The sequence below is a fragment of the Mixophyes fleayi genome, chromosome 1 (assembly GCF_038048845.1).
Source record: "Mixophyes fleayi isolate aMixFle1 chromosome 1, aMixFle1.hap1, whole genome shotgun sequence".
In the NCBI taxonomy this organism is placed as follows: domain Eukaryota; kingdom Metazoa; phylum Chordata; class Amphibia; order Anura; family Limnodynastidae; genus Mixophyes; species Mixophyes fleayi.
The window spans coordinates 2,900,254-2,917,807 of NC_134402.1; the positions used below are offsets into that span (position 1 = coordinate 2,900,254).

Consider the following 17,554-nt stretch of genomic DNA (forward strand, 5'->3'; position numbering starts at 1 on the left):
GACCCAAGCAAGCAAGAAACATGCTGCAACTAGGTCTTCTCCATATGCATATTGTTAGGTGAGGAAGGGACGATTCATTGTATTTCAATGAAGCATTTGTTCTTTCTTTTGGTCAGTGGGGTATTTACTTTTCTGACACAAAACTAATTAACAGAAAAAAGGGTATTCTAAATATGTACATATTTGTAAAACCAGTTCTGTGTGTAGGATCTTACCCCACTCATATATCCAAAGAACCCAACAATTCTGTTAACTCACATACACATGTAAATTGATAACCAGAAACAGAAAGAAATGGCCTAGGTGCACAGTACTCTTATTTATTTTAAAATTGGAGATGGAGAGAGGTATATAAAACGTAACTTTTATTTATTACAAACAAAAAGGCGAAATAAATTTGACTATCCTCTTTTAAAAATGTGTGTGTTTAAAATCCACTGATAGAGTGATTCTGCCTCTTGTTTTATAAGGGATCGATCATGGGTAGCATCATAGAGGAATTGTTGATATAATATGGTACGATAGGGCTGCATAAAAGATTGTCTATCTGTAAATAAATCCTGGTATAGTGACCACTCGGATTGCAGCAGATTGCAGATACGTATAGATGGGTATGAGCAAATTCTGCTATAGAAAAAGACCTTCTATTATAGTACAGCAATGTGTCTTGCTATCTACCTATCTATTGCTCCTTCTCACTATGGATCTAGCGGAGCGGTAAACAGCAATATTCCTAAACGTGTCTTGCTAACTACCTAAAACTAATGCTCCTTCTAACTTGGGGTATATTGGAGCAGTTTAGACCAAAAATCCCTGCAATATAGAGAGGCAAGCACTGGATCAGCGGAACATGTAAATTGGTAACAGGGGCAAGAAAACTCACAGCCCCCACTCTTAGGCTGGGTACACACTACAGTGTTTTCAGCCAATTATCGGGTCAATCACCCGATAAATGACATTAGTGTATATACTTCCACAATGAACTACAGTCATTTCATTTGATTGTTCAGCAGAACTATAAATCTCATTCCAACCCCCTTCCGATCCTGCAGTGTGTAGGAGACCAGTTGGTCGACCAACTGCCGATAATTCCTCAGTGACCCCTTTCTGGGTGTGTATATTCAACTTCATGATGGTATCTTTACCTCTCCCACCTGGTGCAGTGTCAATTGGGAATAATGTGCTTTTTATGGAGAAGCAATTATAAACCCAGTGGCGCACGGAGGGGGGGTTTCTGGGTCTCCAGAAACCCCCCGCCCCCCTCTGCTACCTAAGTGCCCTCCATAGCGGCACCGTACTATACAGCAGCAGCGGCGCTGTCAAAGAAGCATCCGCGGCGTTGCTGTATTGTATACAACACCGCCGCGGACGCTTCTTTGACAGCGCCGTGGCTGCTGTAAAGTACAGGGCTGCCAAAACGCAGCTGCACTCTCGCGTGGTTTTTTTGTTTTTTTTTGGGATGGGGGAAACCCCCCCTAACAATCCTGCGTGCGCCCCTGAAACCTGTGTTACAAGCTCCATGTGACATTTGTGTTCCTGTATGGAAGTGTATACAAGATGTATTCTTACCACATGTAACAATACAAATTCTCATCAAAGTGTCATTGATTTCCTGATGGGACATGTGTCCATCTATTTGATTTCATATTATTATTTAAAATTATTTATAAAATACAAAGGTATAATATTCATAGATTTATGTGTATTGATTGTACATATTATGGCCAGTGAGACCTCTGTGTTCATAGGACTTTCTTACAGTAATGGCTGAGTAGGAAGCAATTTATATTGATGAGTATTACATACATCTCCTTGGATGATTTCTCACCGACATCCGCCCTGTGTGACTCCCAAAGAACATACCTGTGTATTACACATGTTTTGCCTTTATTTGAAGTCTATCTTTCTTGAAGGTGCATCAAATAAAACACAAAGTTGTTATCAATAGCATTTATTTTTAAACAATATTGAGTGAAATGGATGTAATAATAAGAAATGGCTGAACCTCTTGATCCTCTGATATATTTAACGTTTAACCTGCATTCTAACATTCATTTCTCATATATTTGAAACAATTCCAAGTAATTTTTCTCCAGTTTTTGGAACTTTTTCTTATCATTGATGTTAGCCGTCAATTCTTTAAAGTATTTGTACAGCTTTTCCATCTTCTTGGCCACACCTTTCCCATCACCGGAAGTACTATAAACATTAATTTGTGTGCCCTCCTTCTTTACTTCCAAACATTCATCAGATATGACGATGGTATCTACATGAGGAAAGGACAAGTATTTTGTCTATGGTTAACGAAGAAATGGAACACAGCCTCGTTTTTACCAGAGGGAGTACTTCCATTTGTCCCTGGACACTGCTGGAAATCCCTTTGTGCTAATGTCCCTCCTGGGTCTGGCCAGTCATGCAGCTGAGCTGGTCCATAGCATCTGAAATATACAAGCCATTTTTTACCATAGCAGAACAGGGTGCACCTTACACTTTCTTTTAAATGGTTTTTAATGACCTTCTTTATGTTCCATCATCATCATCATCATCATCATTTATTTATATAGCGCCACTAATTCCGCAGCGCTGTACAGAGAACTCATTCACATCAGTCCCTGCCCCATTGGAGCTTACAGTCTAAATTCCCTACTATAGACACACACAGACAGATAGAGAGAGAGAGAGAGACTAGGGTCAATTTTTGATTGCAGCCAATTAACCTAGCAGTATGTTTTTGGAGTGTGGGAGGAAACCGGAGCACCCGGAGGAAACCCACGCAAACACAGGGAGAACATACAAACTCCACACAGATAAGGCCATGGTCGGGGATTGAACTCATGACCCCAGTGCTGTGAGGCAGATGTGCTAACCACTAGGCCACTGTGCTGCCTACCACTTTTCCACTTTTATTTCTCTAATTACTATTTCTGTGATTTATTGTTTTATAGTTGCTATAGCATCTTTCCTTTAATTTTTTTCACTAGCTTCGCAGCTCACTTCAATGTGTATTCTTCTTTCTGTAAATAGATATCAAACTAATATTAACCATAATGAACTTTATTGTTACCGTTAATTACTAACTAGTTTTAAACATTTTTAATAACCATTATTTTTTATGTTCTTTTGGATTCTCAAAAGCCTGCTTTGCTCTTTAATTTTTAAGCCAGACCACCGTTTTTGGACTTGGAATTTTAGCCTTTTTTGCCGAGTTTCTATCTGATCTGATTGATAAGTTTTTGCATAATCAATTCTTTTCTCTGATTAACTTTTTGATATTTTTGCTTTTGACAGTCGTAGTCATGCTGGTCCAGTACTCTCACCATCATCTCCATTTCCCTTGGGATCATTGGCCTTGCTCTTTTAATGTCCTCCTATTGCATTACTTCTTCTCCATCCCCCCTTCAATTCTGCATCACTTCTCTCCTGCACCTGGTCGTCATCCGCCGTTTTCTTACGTACCGCCACCGTCAGTCTGGCTCCTCTATAAATTTATACATGTAGACATGGGAGTTTGCAGGTGGAATGGACCAATCATGGCAGCTACAGTTGCAGAGTGAAGCATTGTGGGTGAACGTTCATTTATGTATAAACCTTGTGTTTGCAGATGTGTAAGAATAACTTGCCTTCAACTCTCCATAACATATGAACGGATACCACAAGCGTTTTATCTGATTTCATTGTTATTACAGCAAGGTATATATTTTATAGCACAGACTTTTTTTACTTTTCGTTTACGGTTGTGTATGTTCATTATGTTATTATTTTGTAAAGCAGTGGAATGTTTGTATGGTTTGTGCTGTGTATATAAATCTGCGAATATAAGTGTGTGTGTGTGTGTTTTTTATACCAGTAGACGTTTTCGTACCCAATTATGATTGAGTACGAACCTGATCAGCTGCAGGGTCAGCTCCGTGGCTAGACTGTTTCTTTGAAGGTAGTGTTGGCATGTGGCTATGCCAACCTTGTGGGGTATGTTAGAGAACAGAGACTCCACATCCATAGTTGCCAGTATTGAGCCTTCTGGTAGTGGACCCAGGGCTGAAAGTTTGCAGAGAATGTCCGTGGTATCCTGGATATAGCTGGGTGTTCGTCTCACCAAGGGTTTTAGAACATTCTCTATGTCGGTGCAAGAGATGCTTTCTGTGACTCGAAAAATTTCTGGTCATTTTCGTTGTTCAGCAAACACATGTAAATCATTGCAGCAGCTATAAACAAAATGACCTATCATGCCACCAACTGAAGTAAGAAGTATGCGGTCAATGGTTAGACATTCATTTGATCAATATTTGAAATTCAATAACATTAGGTCAACAGTACAAGTGTTGACTATATTAGTAGGTCGACAATTCACATGCAGACAGTATTATATGGTTAGTGTTAGGCTATGGCTAGGGATAGGGTTAGGGATATGGTTATTATTGTCTACTAAATTATACTCTCTACATTTTCTTTGACGACCTAACAGCACTGTTATCACCATCATTATCATCATCATCACCATTTATTTATATAGCGCCACTGATTCTGCAGCGCTGTACAGAGAACTCATTCACATCAGTCCCTGCCCCATTGGAGCTTACAGTCTAAATTCCCTAACATACATACATAGACAGAGAGAGACTAGGGTCAATTTTGATAGCAGTTTTAGTTTTGGAGCTGAGGGGTGGGGGCACTGCACTAGTATTAGCCCTGGCATCACACTCATTCCAAAGTTTAATGATCCAAGCAGGGCCAGAGGCAACAGTTACAGAGTCAATTTTAAACTTCCCAGTGGGAAATTTGAAAGTGCTCTGAGGTTCCTGTACTAATCTCAGGGAGCGGTGATCGCTGAATGTAATAGGAGCAGGGAATGTGCCAGTCAGTTCATGCTTTGCTCCCAATATGGATGTAACATAGTGGCTGGACAATTCAGACCTCCTGGCACTGGATGATCCAATGTGCACATGTACCTGTGTGTCCCTTGCAGCAGTATAGTTCAGATCCTTTAACTTCTGAGCACCCTCTGCTATTCTCGATTTACATCACTTCTCTTCGAAAACTAATAACCTCCTCTGGATGTTAATACCATCTCTATGCAGATGATAAACAAATTTATCTATCCTCTCCTGATCTCTCACCATCTGTGTTGTCTCGCGTTACTGACTGTCTTTCTGCCATTTCATGTTGGATGTCTTCTCGCCAACTGAAACTCAATCTTTAAAAAACAGAGTTAATAATATTCCCACCCACCAACAGAAGCTTCCTGTCTGGCATTTCTATTTCTGTTGACAACATGACCATAAATCACTATGCAACTTTCGTTTGTTCCCCACATCTACTCTATATTTATATCATGTTGCATACATCTGAAAAAAATATTTCCAGAATACGCCTCTATCTCACACAAGACACTGAAAAAACTTTAATTCATGCACTCATCATCTCCCGCATTGACTATTGGAATCAGCTCCTACTGGTCTGCCCCAAATCACAATCTATTTTGCATGCAGCGGCTAGATTGATTTTCCTTCTAAACCGTTCTTCCTCTGCTGAGCCACTCTATCAGTCTCTACATTGGTTGCCTGTTTTTCAACAAATGTAATATAAAATTCTTCTACTAGCATACAAGGCAATCAACAAAATTTCACCAACATACATCCTCTATATAAATAAATGGTGATGATGATGATGATGATCCTCTCACTTGTCTCATAATATGTCCCAATACGACCCTTCCTCGCACAATAAGACTTTCCTCTAGTCTTCAAACCTTCAAGCGTTCTCTGAAAGAGCATCTCTTCAGGCATACTTATAATATTCCTCAACCATCCCACTAAAACACTTAGGTTACCCTATTACCACCTTCTACACCGTTAACACAAGGCAACAACATTGCAACCAACATTGCTGTGTGATTGGATCATATAGCCCACTTAGTACTTTTTAACTTTGCATTCTAGCTGGACCAATATGCAATATGTAGCACTAACCCTCATGTATCAAATTCCCATCGTCCCATAGATTGTAAGCTTGCGAGCAGGGATTTCTTAACTCTCTGTTTGTCTGTTTTACCCAGCATTGTTTGTTTTAGAGATGGGCAGGCCCAGTTCCAGGAGAACCGAACCCACCCGAATTTTAGGTATCCGGTATTCCGATGATTCGGAATTCAAAACAAGGCAAAACGTCATTGTGACGTAGTCGGATCTCGGAGCTCGGTTCTCGCGATGTTTCAAATGCATAAATATCCGCATCCACAGTGATCCAGCGCCATTTGACAGAGGGAGAGAGAAGGGTTATGTCACAGGATTAGAGACGGGAGAGAGCAGTTATTACAGCAGTAATTAGAGCAATAATTAGAGCAGTTATTAGAGCAGGAAGAGAGGAGTATAGAGGAGGCATTTTTCCAAACATTACAAACTGTTTGGGGTGTCATATTCCCTCCTAAAGAAATAATTTTCTGTCTGCAGAAATTGTAATATACCAGCACAATTTATTTCTGAATTTGCACTACAAGTGTTTGGGGTGTCAGATATTCCCCTCTTTGAAAAAAGCAATTTTCTGATGTTGGAATTATTTTATACCAGCACTATATCTTTCTAAATTTGCACTACAAGTGTTTGGGGTGTGACATATTCCCCTGTTCCAAAAAATCAATTTTCTGGTGCTGAAATTATTATATACCAGCACTATATATTTATGAATTTGCACGACAAGTGTTTGGGGTGTCAGATATTCCCCTCTTTGAAAAAATATATTTTCTGGTGTTGAAATTATTAGATACCAGCACTATATATTTCTGAATTTGCACTACACGTGTTGTGAGTCTCATTAAAATGGATTCACATCAGTCCACATATGATGCAGGATCAGCAAGCAGCTGCTGGCACCAGTCCTGATGGTAGTCTTCCCTGTACGTCATCTGGTAAAGCCTATGTAAAAGTACATAGTCTTTTTAATTCTGGGAAAAAAACACACACACAAGAAAAAAACCTTTTAACGTGTTGAAGAGAAAAAGAGCTGTAACTCATGAAAAGTTAACTGCCGAGAAAAAGAAAATTGCCAACATGCCATTCTACACACGCAGTTGCAAAAAGAGAATGAGGCCTTCGCCTTTCTCTATTAGTGCGAGATCTAAAAATGTTACTGAGCCCTCTTCTTGTAAGGTCACTCGTGACCAAGTAAGACCAAGAAATTCGGAGTCCAAAAGTGGTGCACAACTACTGTTATGTGTGAAAGCCGAGCTGGAAGAAAACAGTAAGGCAATAGAGGATAATGTATGCTCAGAATCAGAAATTACACCAATCCCTGTGGAGAGTCCATCCACCAGTGGTATGTGTAATCGTGACCATTCTGATAGTGTACCCATAAAGAAGAGCCCTTTCGGCATTTCTGCTGATGTGTGCCTGAACAGTCCGAGTGTAGCCGGTGATACACCAATTGAGGATGATACTTTGGAATTAGAAGAGGATGAGGGGGAGGTTTGTGTAGCCGACGAGGGCGCTGATGAGGATGAGGTTGTTTGTGTAAGTCCTGCACCAGTGACAGCAGTGTGGCACCAGTGACAGAAGATCTGGCACATGAGGTTCTGGCACCAAATTGCACTTTCCAAACAGAAGCAGGGATGATGCAGGTGGCAGACCACAACAGTTTGACATCTGGGATGGTGGAGGATTATTTTCAAGAGTTAATTGATATGGAAATGTCAGACAGTCCCTTTCCATACTGGGGCATTTCTATTTAACGTACATTCTTTGTAGTCTGCTGTTTTGTCAATGTCACTATAAGAATAGGGTGTAATCTAGACCCATACAGACAATCTGCTTTGGGCATTTCTATTTATGGTACAGTCTTTGTAGGCTGCTTCTCTCTCTATTTACCTATAAATGTAGGGTGTAAAATACAGACAGACAGCCAACTGCCTTTTTTTGCTATGAATGTCAATTGCTCTTTATAGAATGTTGCCTGCCACCCTGGATTGGTGTGTGTAGCTGTAGCATTAAGGAGGGCCTAGCAGGGATTAAACAGTATTTTTCATAATTTGCACTAATAAGGTTTGCCAATAATATACACCTAAACAGAACATCTGCTTTGGGCATTTCTATTGTATTATACAGTCTTAGCAGGCTGATTCTTTTTCTATTTAAATTTTGATGTCTGTGAATAATCTAGACCCAAACAGAACATCTGCTTTGGGCATTTCTATTGTATTGTACAGTCTTGCAGGCTGCTTCTTTTTCTATTTCAATTTTAGTGTATAGAAAATCTGCTTTGGCCATTTCGATTGATCGCCCAGTCTTTTCAGGCTGATTTTTTTCCAATTTAACTATAAGTGTAGGGTGTAAAATACAGATAGACACCCAACTGCCTCTTTTGCTATGTATTTCAATAGCTCTTTTTAGTGCGTTGTCTGGCACCCTGGATTGATGTGTGTCTGATAAAAGCACATATCCCGGGGGGCGCAGCGCTCTTTGACATTTATTAACTGTAGATTTACCTCACTTATCCAAAAAACAGGTGAAGCACTAAATTATGTTATTTTAGCCCAAAAAAATTGAATTTTTAACAAATTGCAAAACAAAACCAAACAAAACCAAAACACGCAAGGGCGATTTAGCCAAAACCAAAACCAAAACACGGGGGTCAGTGAGCATCTCTAGATTTTTTACTGTGTTTGTCCCCAATTGTAAAGCACTACAGAATTTACTGGTGCTATATAGTTTTACCTGTTTGATATCACCATCCCACGGACAGCTGCGGCGTTGCTAGATCTGCCTGAGCTATTAATCTTTAATGGGGTGTCTCGAGTACTATTTGCCACACTACCATTCCTTGATGCATTTTAAAGATATGAATAGCCCTCTAATCGAAGACTGCATTTGGGTGTCAGCCCTCTGCATGACTGGCCCAAGAGTTGAACATTGAGACTTTTATGAGTGAATGTACAGCAGTGGTGAGAGTGACTGACTAGCCTAAGTTCCATGCTGCCACAAAAACATTATTTTATTCTTGATTTGGACGGTAGCAATAATGTTATATTTAATACCAGCCAGCCTTTGGCTGTATTTGTTATGATGTGTTATTTCACTTTGCTCAACCTATATTAGTTAATTTTTTCTCTTAACGTCCTTTTGTTATATTTGAAACTGTGTCAGTTAATAATTTAATTCTGTGGATTAATCATAAACTGAAACAAATACTTTGCCTGAATTACTTGATACTAAGGGGTCAGAATCCCTTCTCCACTGCAGGCAAGGCAAGGCGCAGTATCCCTGGTACCGTCGATGGAGCCAATGCTGCATTGTTGCACAATGGGAACAAGGAGCACCATCCCCAATGGAGCACCAGAAAAAAGGTGTCATATTCTGAGCTTATACTAACTTTCTCCCAGGGGAGTATGGGAAACACCCACAGAGATTCCCCCAGCACCAGTACACTATTGAGCATTACACACCAGAGCACCTGAGAACTGCAGCCCGGAAAGTCGCACTTAATGTGCCCCCAAGAACGGTGCATATCTAAGTTACTTTCGCAATTGCATGTGTATTGCAAGAAAAGCAGAGATAGCACCTAAAGTGATCCCAGGGGGTCCTTCTTTCCTTCCTTGTCCTTGGTGGTGGATGTGAGGACAAAAGAACAAGATTACAATTGCACAGTGCATTTGACGCAGGCCTGGCAGCCATATTGAGGGTGAGTGTTTGGTCCTTATAATACTTTTAAACATACAAACTATCACCCTCCCTAACTACCCGAGAGGCTCCAAGAGTCACATAGTATACCACTGGCATATGGCCAAACAGTCAATAATGGCATGGAAGGCGAGGGGGCACTATGAGCGTATTTGCCTAGGGTGGTCTGGACACCTGATCAGGCCCTGGTGCAGTCGCTGTAGCTGGTACTATATGTTAGTGAGCTGTATTTCCTCCCAGTTGAGCCACATGGGTGCACTTATTTCAGGGTCAGCTGTACTACACAAGGTGGTACATAAGAAAGGCAACTAGAGGCTGTGCAGTCACTGCAGCTGATACTATATAATAGTGAGCTATATGTCCTACGCATTGAGCTGCACTTCTCTCATGGGGAGTCGTACTACACAAGGCGGTGCATAGTGGATACAGCTCAGGTAAGAGTAATGAACACTACTGAGCGTCTCTGTCAGGGGCAGTGCAACATGCAATACTGCAAACCAGCAACACTAGATGGAATATAAATTTGTAGCGATGTTTGACTTACTTGTGCCCCATTGGGAGAGAGGTACTTTCAAAAAACGACCAAGAAATACTATTCCAGCGCGTCCATCATAACTTCTGCTTCTTTAGCTGCTGTAGAACTTAAATTCACACTCTTCCCAACCTACCTGCTGGTTTGTCACTGGTTACATAGATCTGCTTGTACAGTAGGCAACACCACATAAGTATTATACTGTAAGATAGACATGCCAAGCAGCTACACTTACTGAAACATTAGACTTAACCTTGATGTTTTATACACTTTTATGCCCATGATTTGCTGTAACTGATACAGGTGCTTTGTATTCCCACTTCTCTCAGTCATAATATTCTGCATACAATGAAACCTGGAATTAGGAATTAAACCTTTCATTGGCAGACAATGTAGACTGCATTCTCATGCATCTATGTTACATTATGACACACCAGTGCATATACAACATTCCTATGCTATAAAGCATGGAGAAGTCTAGTATTTAATATTAAGAAATGCAGCATACACTGGAAATGCTAAGGAACAATATAACTAAAATTCAAGATTTTTGTTTTTTACATTAAACATGTTTTTGAACGTATTACATGCCTGCTCTTAAACCAGTTGACACTTGCAAAAAAGTAAAATTTTTGAACATACAAATTCCCCATAGATAAAACCATGGTTGAGAATCGAACTCATGATCCCAGTGCTGTGAGGCAGAAGTGCTAACCACTAGGCCACTGTGCTGCCCACTTGATTATACATGATAAGTGCGGGCATCCATTCCTTGGAGGAGGGCTTTCCCAGAGATCACGCCGGTGGTCTGTTCCAGTGGATTAACTTCCTTAGGCGAATATTTTTATTTTTTTACCGTTAGCTCCCATTTTGGAGCTGTTTAGTCCATCACTACTTTTCTAAAGTTTTCTAATGTTTATAATGTTCAAGTATTTTCTTATTGCTATGTGTTCATGCAAAAGTATACTACAAAATTGGATATGTTAGTACATATGTGTAGCCAAGGTCCTGCGTTTCTCTTCTGGGTTAGGGCCCGGGATGTGACCACCCGGGGCTCTCTTGGAGGTGATTGTCGCTGTTTGTTGCTCTCCTCAGGGCTCCCAGACCGAGTGTTATATTCCGGACCATGTTTGGACCACGGTCCTATACGGCTTACCGGAACGGTCTTATACACTTGCCAAAGATTCCTAGTTCTTTGTTGATACTGTTACTTCAGTTTAAGCATTTATGGCTCCCTGATCCTCCTTCCTCCCCCCTCACCCCTACTCCTCCCAACTTTCCCTAACCTCTATCCACTTATGGGTTCATACATCTTTACTTTTTGTGGTGGCATACATGTAATTACCTAGAATTGCTTGGTAATGGTGGGTAGGCTCAGAGGCGTTACCCTTAATGTTAAGGGTTTGAATGTACCGGAAAAGCGGTCCCGATTACTTCGCGACCTCATAGCTAAGAAAATCGATGTAGCCTTTCTCCAGGAGACACATTTCAAACAAGGTTTGGCTCCTCGATTGCATAGCCGGCAGTACCCACACTCATTCACGAGTAATAATGCAGAAAATAAGTCCCTGGGAGTGGCAATTCTTTTGTCCAGACGTTTGCCTGTTCAGAATATAGACACACATACACTGCAAGAAGGTAGAGGTTTGGCGGTGACGTGTACAATCTCCACCCAAATGTATACTTTTGTTAACATATATGCTCCGAATTCTAACCAGCCTGTTTTTTTTAGAAGCGCTCTTGGACAAAGTGGAATCGATAAAGAAAGGCATCACTATAATAGGCGGAGATTTCAACTGGGTTCTGCATCCCCTGATGGATTCTTCTTCGGGATCTGCTAGATTTGCCGGTAAGCTGTATCGAAGGGTGAGGCGTACTATGCACAAACACCAGCTGGTCGACGCGTGGAGTCTCAAATATCCCACAGACCGTGACTATACTTTCCTTTCGCACCCACATAATACATATTCGAGATTGGACTATTTCTTTCTCACACATAACCATCTGCCCCTGATCACAGACGTATGTATAGGCCAGGTTACATGGTCCGACCATGCGCCGGTATATTTGACGCTCTCTATCTCCAGGACAGGAAGCCGACCTTTTACCTGGAGGCTAAACGAGCTCCTAATTCAAGACTTGCATAACAAGACATTGATAGAGGAGGCCATAATGGACTACATCCAGACTAATGACACCCCTGACATCTCGAAGATATCATTGTGGGAGGTCCATAAATGCGTTATACGAGGCAAACTTATCCAAATGGGTGCGGTCAGAAAATGAGAAAGAATAGCATATAGGGACTCACTCCTAGAAAAAATTAAGACCTTAGAAATGCGACACAAATCTTTTCTGGATCCCTCCGTTATGACGGAACTGACGGAAGCTAGGAAGGCCCTGAATCAATTAATGTCCGATAAAATGAAACATGATCTACGTAAATGCCAGAATCAGTTTTATCAGTGGGGGAATAAAATCGGGAAACTTCTGGCTCGTGCCCTGCGCTCACAGAGAGCTCAACTCTACATTCCTCAGATTAATTGACTCAGCTGATGAATTACTAGCACTCCAAATTTTGGAAGAACTAGATACAGCAGAAAAAATACAATTTTCTTGCGATATTGATAAAACCTTACCCCTTAAAAATAAAAATAGGAATAAGAAAAAGTCTATGTTCACACCAGATATGAGCATTTGTCCTCAGGTTAAAACGTACAAAGACCTTGTATCCAAAGACTTGGATCGGCTATATTATCAGAAAAATTATAAATTGAGAAATAACTACAATCTCAAAAAGGGGGAGTGGAAAGCGCTCAAGGAAATAGAAAAATGGGACAATATTATAATAAAGCCATCCGATAAGGGTGGCAATATTGTCCTGTGGCCGAGATCACTATACCTCAAGGAAGTGTATTGTCAACTAAATGACATTAGCTGTTACAAAAGACTAATTTTCAACCCATCAGCTAATTTTCAGCTTAAATATGACAGATTAATCTCAGATGCACATATGAGAGGAATTATCTCAAGTGCTGACTTTGACTTTCTCACGGTACCTCACCCAAAAGTGGCTACCTTTTATAGCCTTCCAAAAGTTCATAAGGACGAAAAAAATCCTCCCGGAAGACCTATTGTCTCCGGTATTAATAACTTAACGGAGAATGCCAGCAAGTTTGTGGACACACAACTACGGGAATTTGTAGTGAGTCTTGATTCCTATGTAAGGGACACAACAGCTGTCCTGACAAAGATTAATAACATCAATATCAATGAGACAACCAGATTAGCCTCATTGGATGTGGAATCCCTATATTCCAACATAATCCATGAACGAGGCCTAAATTCAACTAAATATTTTTTGGATATGAGGTCCATGGATGATTTGAATGATTTCATTCTAAATCTATTGGAGTTCATACTAACTTGTAATTTTTTCATTTTCGAGGGGAAATTCTATCTCCAAAAAAGGGGAACTGCAATGGGCAGTGCGTGCGCACCAACGTATGCGAATCTCTTCCTGGGTTGGTGGGAGAGGGAGAAGGTTTTTATTGAAGAAAATTGCAGATACACCAGCCACATCGTTTTATGGCTCAGATACATTGATGATATCATGGTCTTATGGGATGGCGAGGAGGATTTATTCCTAGAATTTACCAGAACTCTGAACAGTAACGATTTAAATCTCAAATTGACGTATGAGATACATTCGGACTGTATTCATTTTCTGGATTTGACCATTCGCAGAACATCACACGGATATCTAAGCACTGATATTTACAGAAAACAAACTGCAACAAATAGCCTTCTCCATTCATCCAGTTCCCACCATCCCGCAGTCATCAGGGGTATATCCAAGGGAGAATTATTAAGAATGAAGCGTAACTGCTCAGAAACACATACGTTGAACGTAAGAGCGGATGAACTCAAAGGTAGACTTTTCTCCAGGGGCTACAGCAAACGCGTTATTCGCAAGCCTGAGACCTCGACTAACAAAAGAGAAAGAGAGGATCTTATTTATTCATCCACCAAAGATAAAACTCAGAACTCTAAGGTTCGGCTTATAGGTTCCTTCTGTCCCGAATGGAAGTTCATTGAAAAAATCTTCCAAAAACACTGGAGGGCTTTAAAATCGGATGATGACCTGGATAGGATTTTACAAGATAAGATATCCATAACATGGCGTCGTTCTAAAAATCTAAGAGATAGTTTGGTACATAGTACCTTATCCCCACCAAGGGCAAGAAACAGAAACATACCCACTGGATTTTATAAATGTGGCAAATGTCAGGCTTGCCAGTACATGGTCCAAACCAGGACTTATAAGGACCGCTATCAAAAGATTTGGAAGATCAATGAGTTTATGAATTGTGACTCTCCGAATGTAATCTATTGCCTTATGTGTCCATGCAAGTTGAACTATATAGGCATGACCAGTAGACCCTGAAAAAGAGGGTCCTGGAGCACATTGGCAATATAAGAAGGGCAGAAAGGGACATACATAATCTAAAACAAATCACCACTGTAGCGAGGCATTTTATAAAATGCCATGAGGGGAAACCATTGGGACTGGAGGCCTTCGCTATGGAACGAGTCCATTTGGGCTTAAGAGGGGGTGACCTCAATTTAGAGCTTCTCAAAAGGGAAGCAAAGAAAATCTTTCTGATGAACAGCCTTGCCCCCAAGGGTCTCAATGATCACAACAATTTCTCAGTTTTCCTATAAGTTATTATTATTTCTTTGAAGGGTCTAATGGTATAGTCTTTTTTTCATGATCCACTACTAATAGGTTTTAATTTACTCACAGTTTTCACCTGGACTGCTTTTGGGGTCCCTTAGCTTTTTACCTTTTTGGGATAAGAATTTATTATTCTCTTTTCACTATTTTACATGGACCATGTAACTTGGTCCCTTACACACCTAGTACTTTTTGATATTCTTATAATTATTGTTCCTCTACATTCACTTTATTAGTGATGGCTTCAGGTACATGTATTTCACTTTGTTATAGCTATTTTTGTGCATATCGCACATACACATTATTACTAAGTCATTTTCTTATTTAGTGGTATAATCCATTGCACATAAGGCGTATCTATTTGTGGGTTTGGCTAATATTGTACTTTTTACACTTTTTATGGGTTCCTGGGGTCGATTCCACACTGTAACGTCTGGATGGGGTCATCAATATATATTCATCAGAATCATCAGTTTGTCGTTACATCGGGCTACTGATCTTCTCTTAGCTGGATCTCCCCTGTTTTCCTCTCTCTTTTTTGTCCCTTTTTATCTTTTAATTTATTCTCTTGAGGTTTATACTTACCGTCAGCGACTCGAGTCCTCTGCTTATTTTTGGAGAGTTTTGAGTGTATCCATAGTAACCGGTTACCATGACGCGCATGGAAGGTGGGGTGATGGTGCCGGAAACCTCGAATGCATTCAGCTGCCATGACAACCGCTAAACATGACATATACCAGAGGGTGGCGGCTTGTAGTATAAATAGCCTATGGGAACGCCGGGACAGATTGCCTTGACAAAGCTTAGTAGAGTGAAACGTGCGTTGGCGTCTCACGCGCTGTTTCTTCTCTACCCCACAGTATATCACTATACATCTTTAGATTGCTCTAGGGTCTTATAGGGGCTGTCCTGATCGCTTCTCATTATCTTTTATATAGCCATTACAGCTAGTTTATCAGATATAGTAGCTGTTGCTCTTCATTACTATGAGAAGTATCTCTCAGATTATCCACTAGATCGTCCTTTCGATTAACAACTACATATCCCTGATCAGCTGCTCTATGTTTGATTCTCAATACTATCAGAGGAAGGGGAATAGTGATATCTGGTGGTAATAGTACCATGCCGCTTCATTATCGTAGCGGTCAAAGGAGGGTATGAGTTACTGGTGTAGGTGTAGCATTCATATATCTCATTATTATACATATAGCCTCACATGCTAATCAGTAACTGTAGGACAGTATAATACGCTCCTCAACCGACCTGGCATTTTTATTTAGTTATCGTATATCTTTGGGGTAGAAACAGCGCGTCCCGATAGTTCTACTATCGGTTTTAACTGTTACATATTAGTTGGTCTAATTTTGTCATATACTTGTTTTTAACATTTCACTTCGTCTAACCATTTATCAAGCGTTACAATTTTTAACAAGACATTAATAAAATTTATATATGTTTTAAGATAATTTCATTATCCTCTGAGTGCACGGTAAACACATGAGGTGCTTTCCAGTTTTTCTTCTCATTCCTCAGATTAAGACAGAAGCAGGGTCCACATTATTTCATACACCTGATATTTGTCACGGTTGCATACAGGAATACAGCTGGGAGCCAAAAATATGGTGAAAACACTCTGTGTTTATTTGCAGAAATGTAAAAAGCAGGTAATCAAGTCTGTAGAAATAAATACCAGGTGCAAGCTGATGCAGGAAATGATATGATTGTTCAGAAACCAGCAGGTAAACAGTTAATGCAGGGAAGCAGGATGTATGAACAGATTTCCAAGCAGCATGAACCAGAGGAGCAAGGCGGGAGGAAGAGTCCACAGGCTGCAACAAGGATATGACTTCACAGGATGGAACAACAGGAAATGACATTAATAACCAGCAATGTGTGCTGGGAGTGTCAGGTATATAAAAGGAAAAATGAGACCACACCCAGGTGCATGGGATAATTAGTGAAGCAGAAAGGTTAACTCCTAAAGCACAAGAAATGCACAATAGCAGCACCTCTGGACATCAGAGGTACTGCTGCAAACACATAAAAAGAACAAATACAAATAACAAAGTCTGATAGTCCAGGTTAGGAGCTGCCAGGCCAAGCAGATGCTGCAGACAGATCGTGACAATATTGCTGGGGCATTCCATGCCTATTACACTAAGCTTTACAATCTGTTTGACCCATCGAATACAGCTATACACCCCATCAAACAGGCTCGCATAGCAGAATATCTCAAACACATAGATTTCCCCACGTTAGATGAGGAATCCGTACAATCGTTAGAAGAACCTTTTACTATCGAGGAACTGGAAGAGGCGATCAAGACGACACCATCAGGGAAGAGCCCAGGGCCCGATGGTTTTACCATTTTATACTACAAAACCTTCAAAGCACAGTTAGCCCCTCTTTTGCTACAGGCCTTTAACTCTATTTCTGCCCAAAAATACTTTTCCCCACAATCTTTAGCCGCCCAGATCACTGTCTTGCCAAAGGAAGGGAAAGATCCAGCACTGTGTGCTAGCTATAGGCCCATTTCTCTACTTAATGGGGACATTAAGCTGTACGCTAAGCTGATAGCAAATAGGTTAAAACTAGAGATGAGCCCACCCGAACCTTTCCGAT

The 17,554-nt window shown here is 40.5% G+C and overlaps 1 protein-coding gene across 1 annotated transcript in view; it reads right to left on the reverse strand.

The window, feature by feature from the left end:
• Positions 1-17,554, reverse strand: part of LOC142110761 (vomeronasal type-2 receptor 26-like) — a 77,810-nt gene that overhangs the window by 28,094 nt on the left and 32,162 nt on the right. The window contains exon 6 of the mRNA XM_075193780.1: positions 15,518-15,637. Coding sequence (XP_075049881.1) covers positions 15,518-15,637 — 120 coding nt within the window. The remainder of the gene's footprint in view (positions 1-15,517; positions 15,638-17,554) is intronic.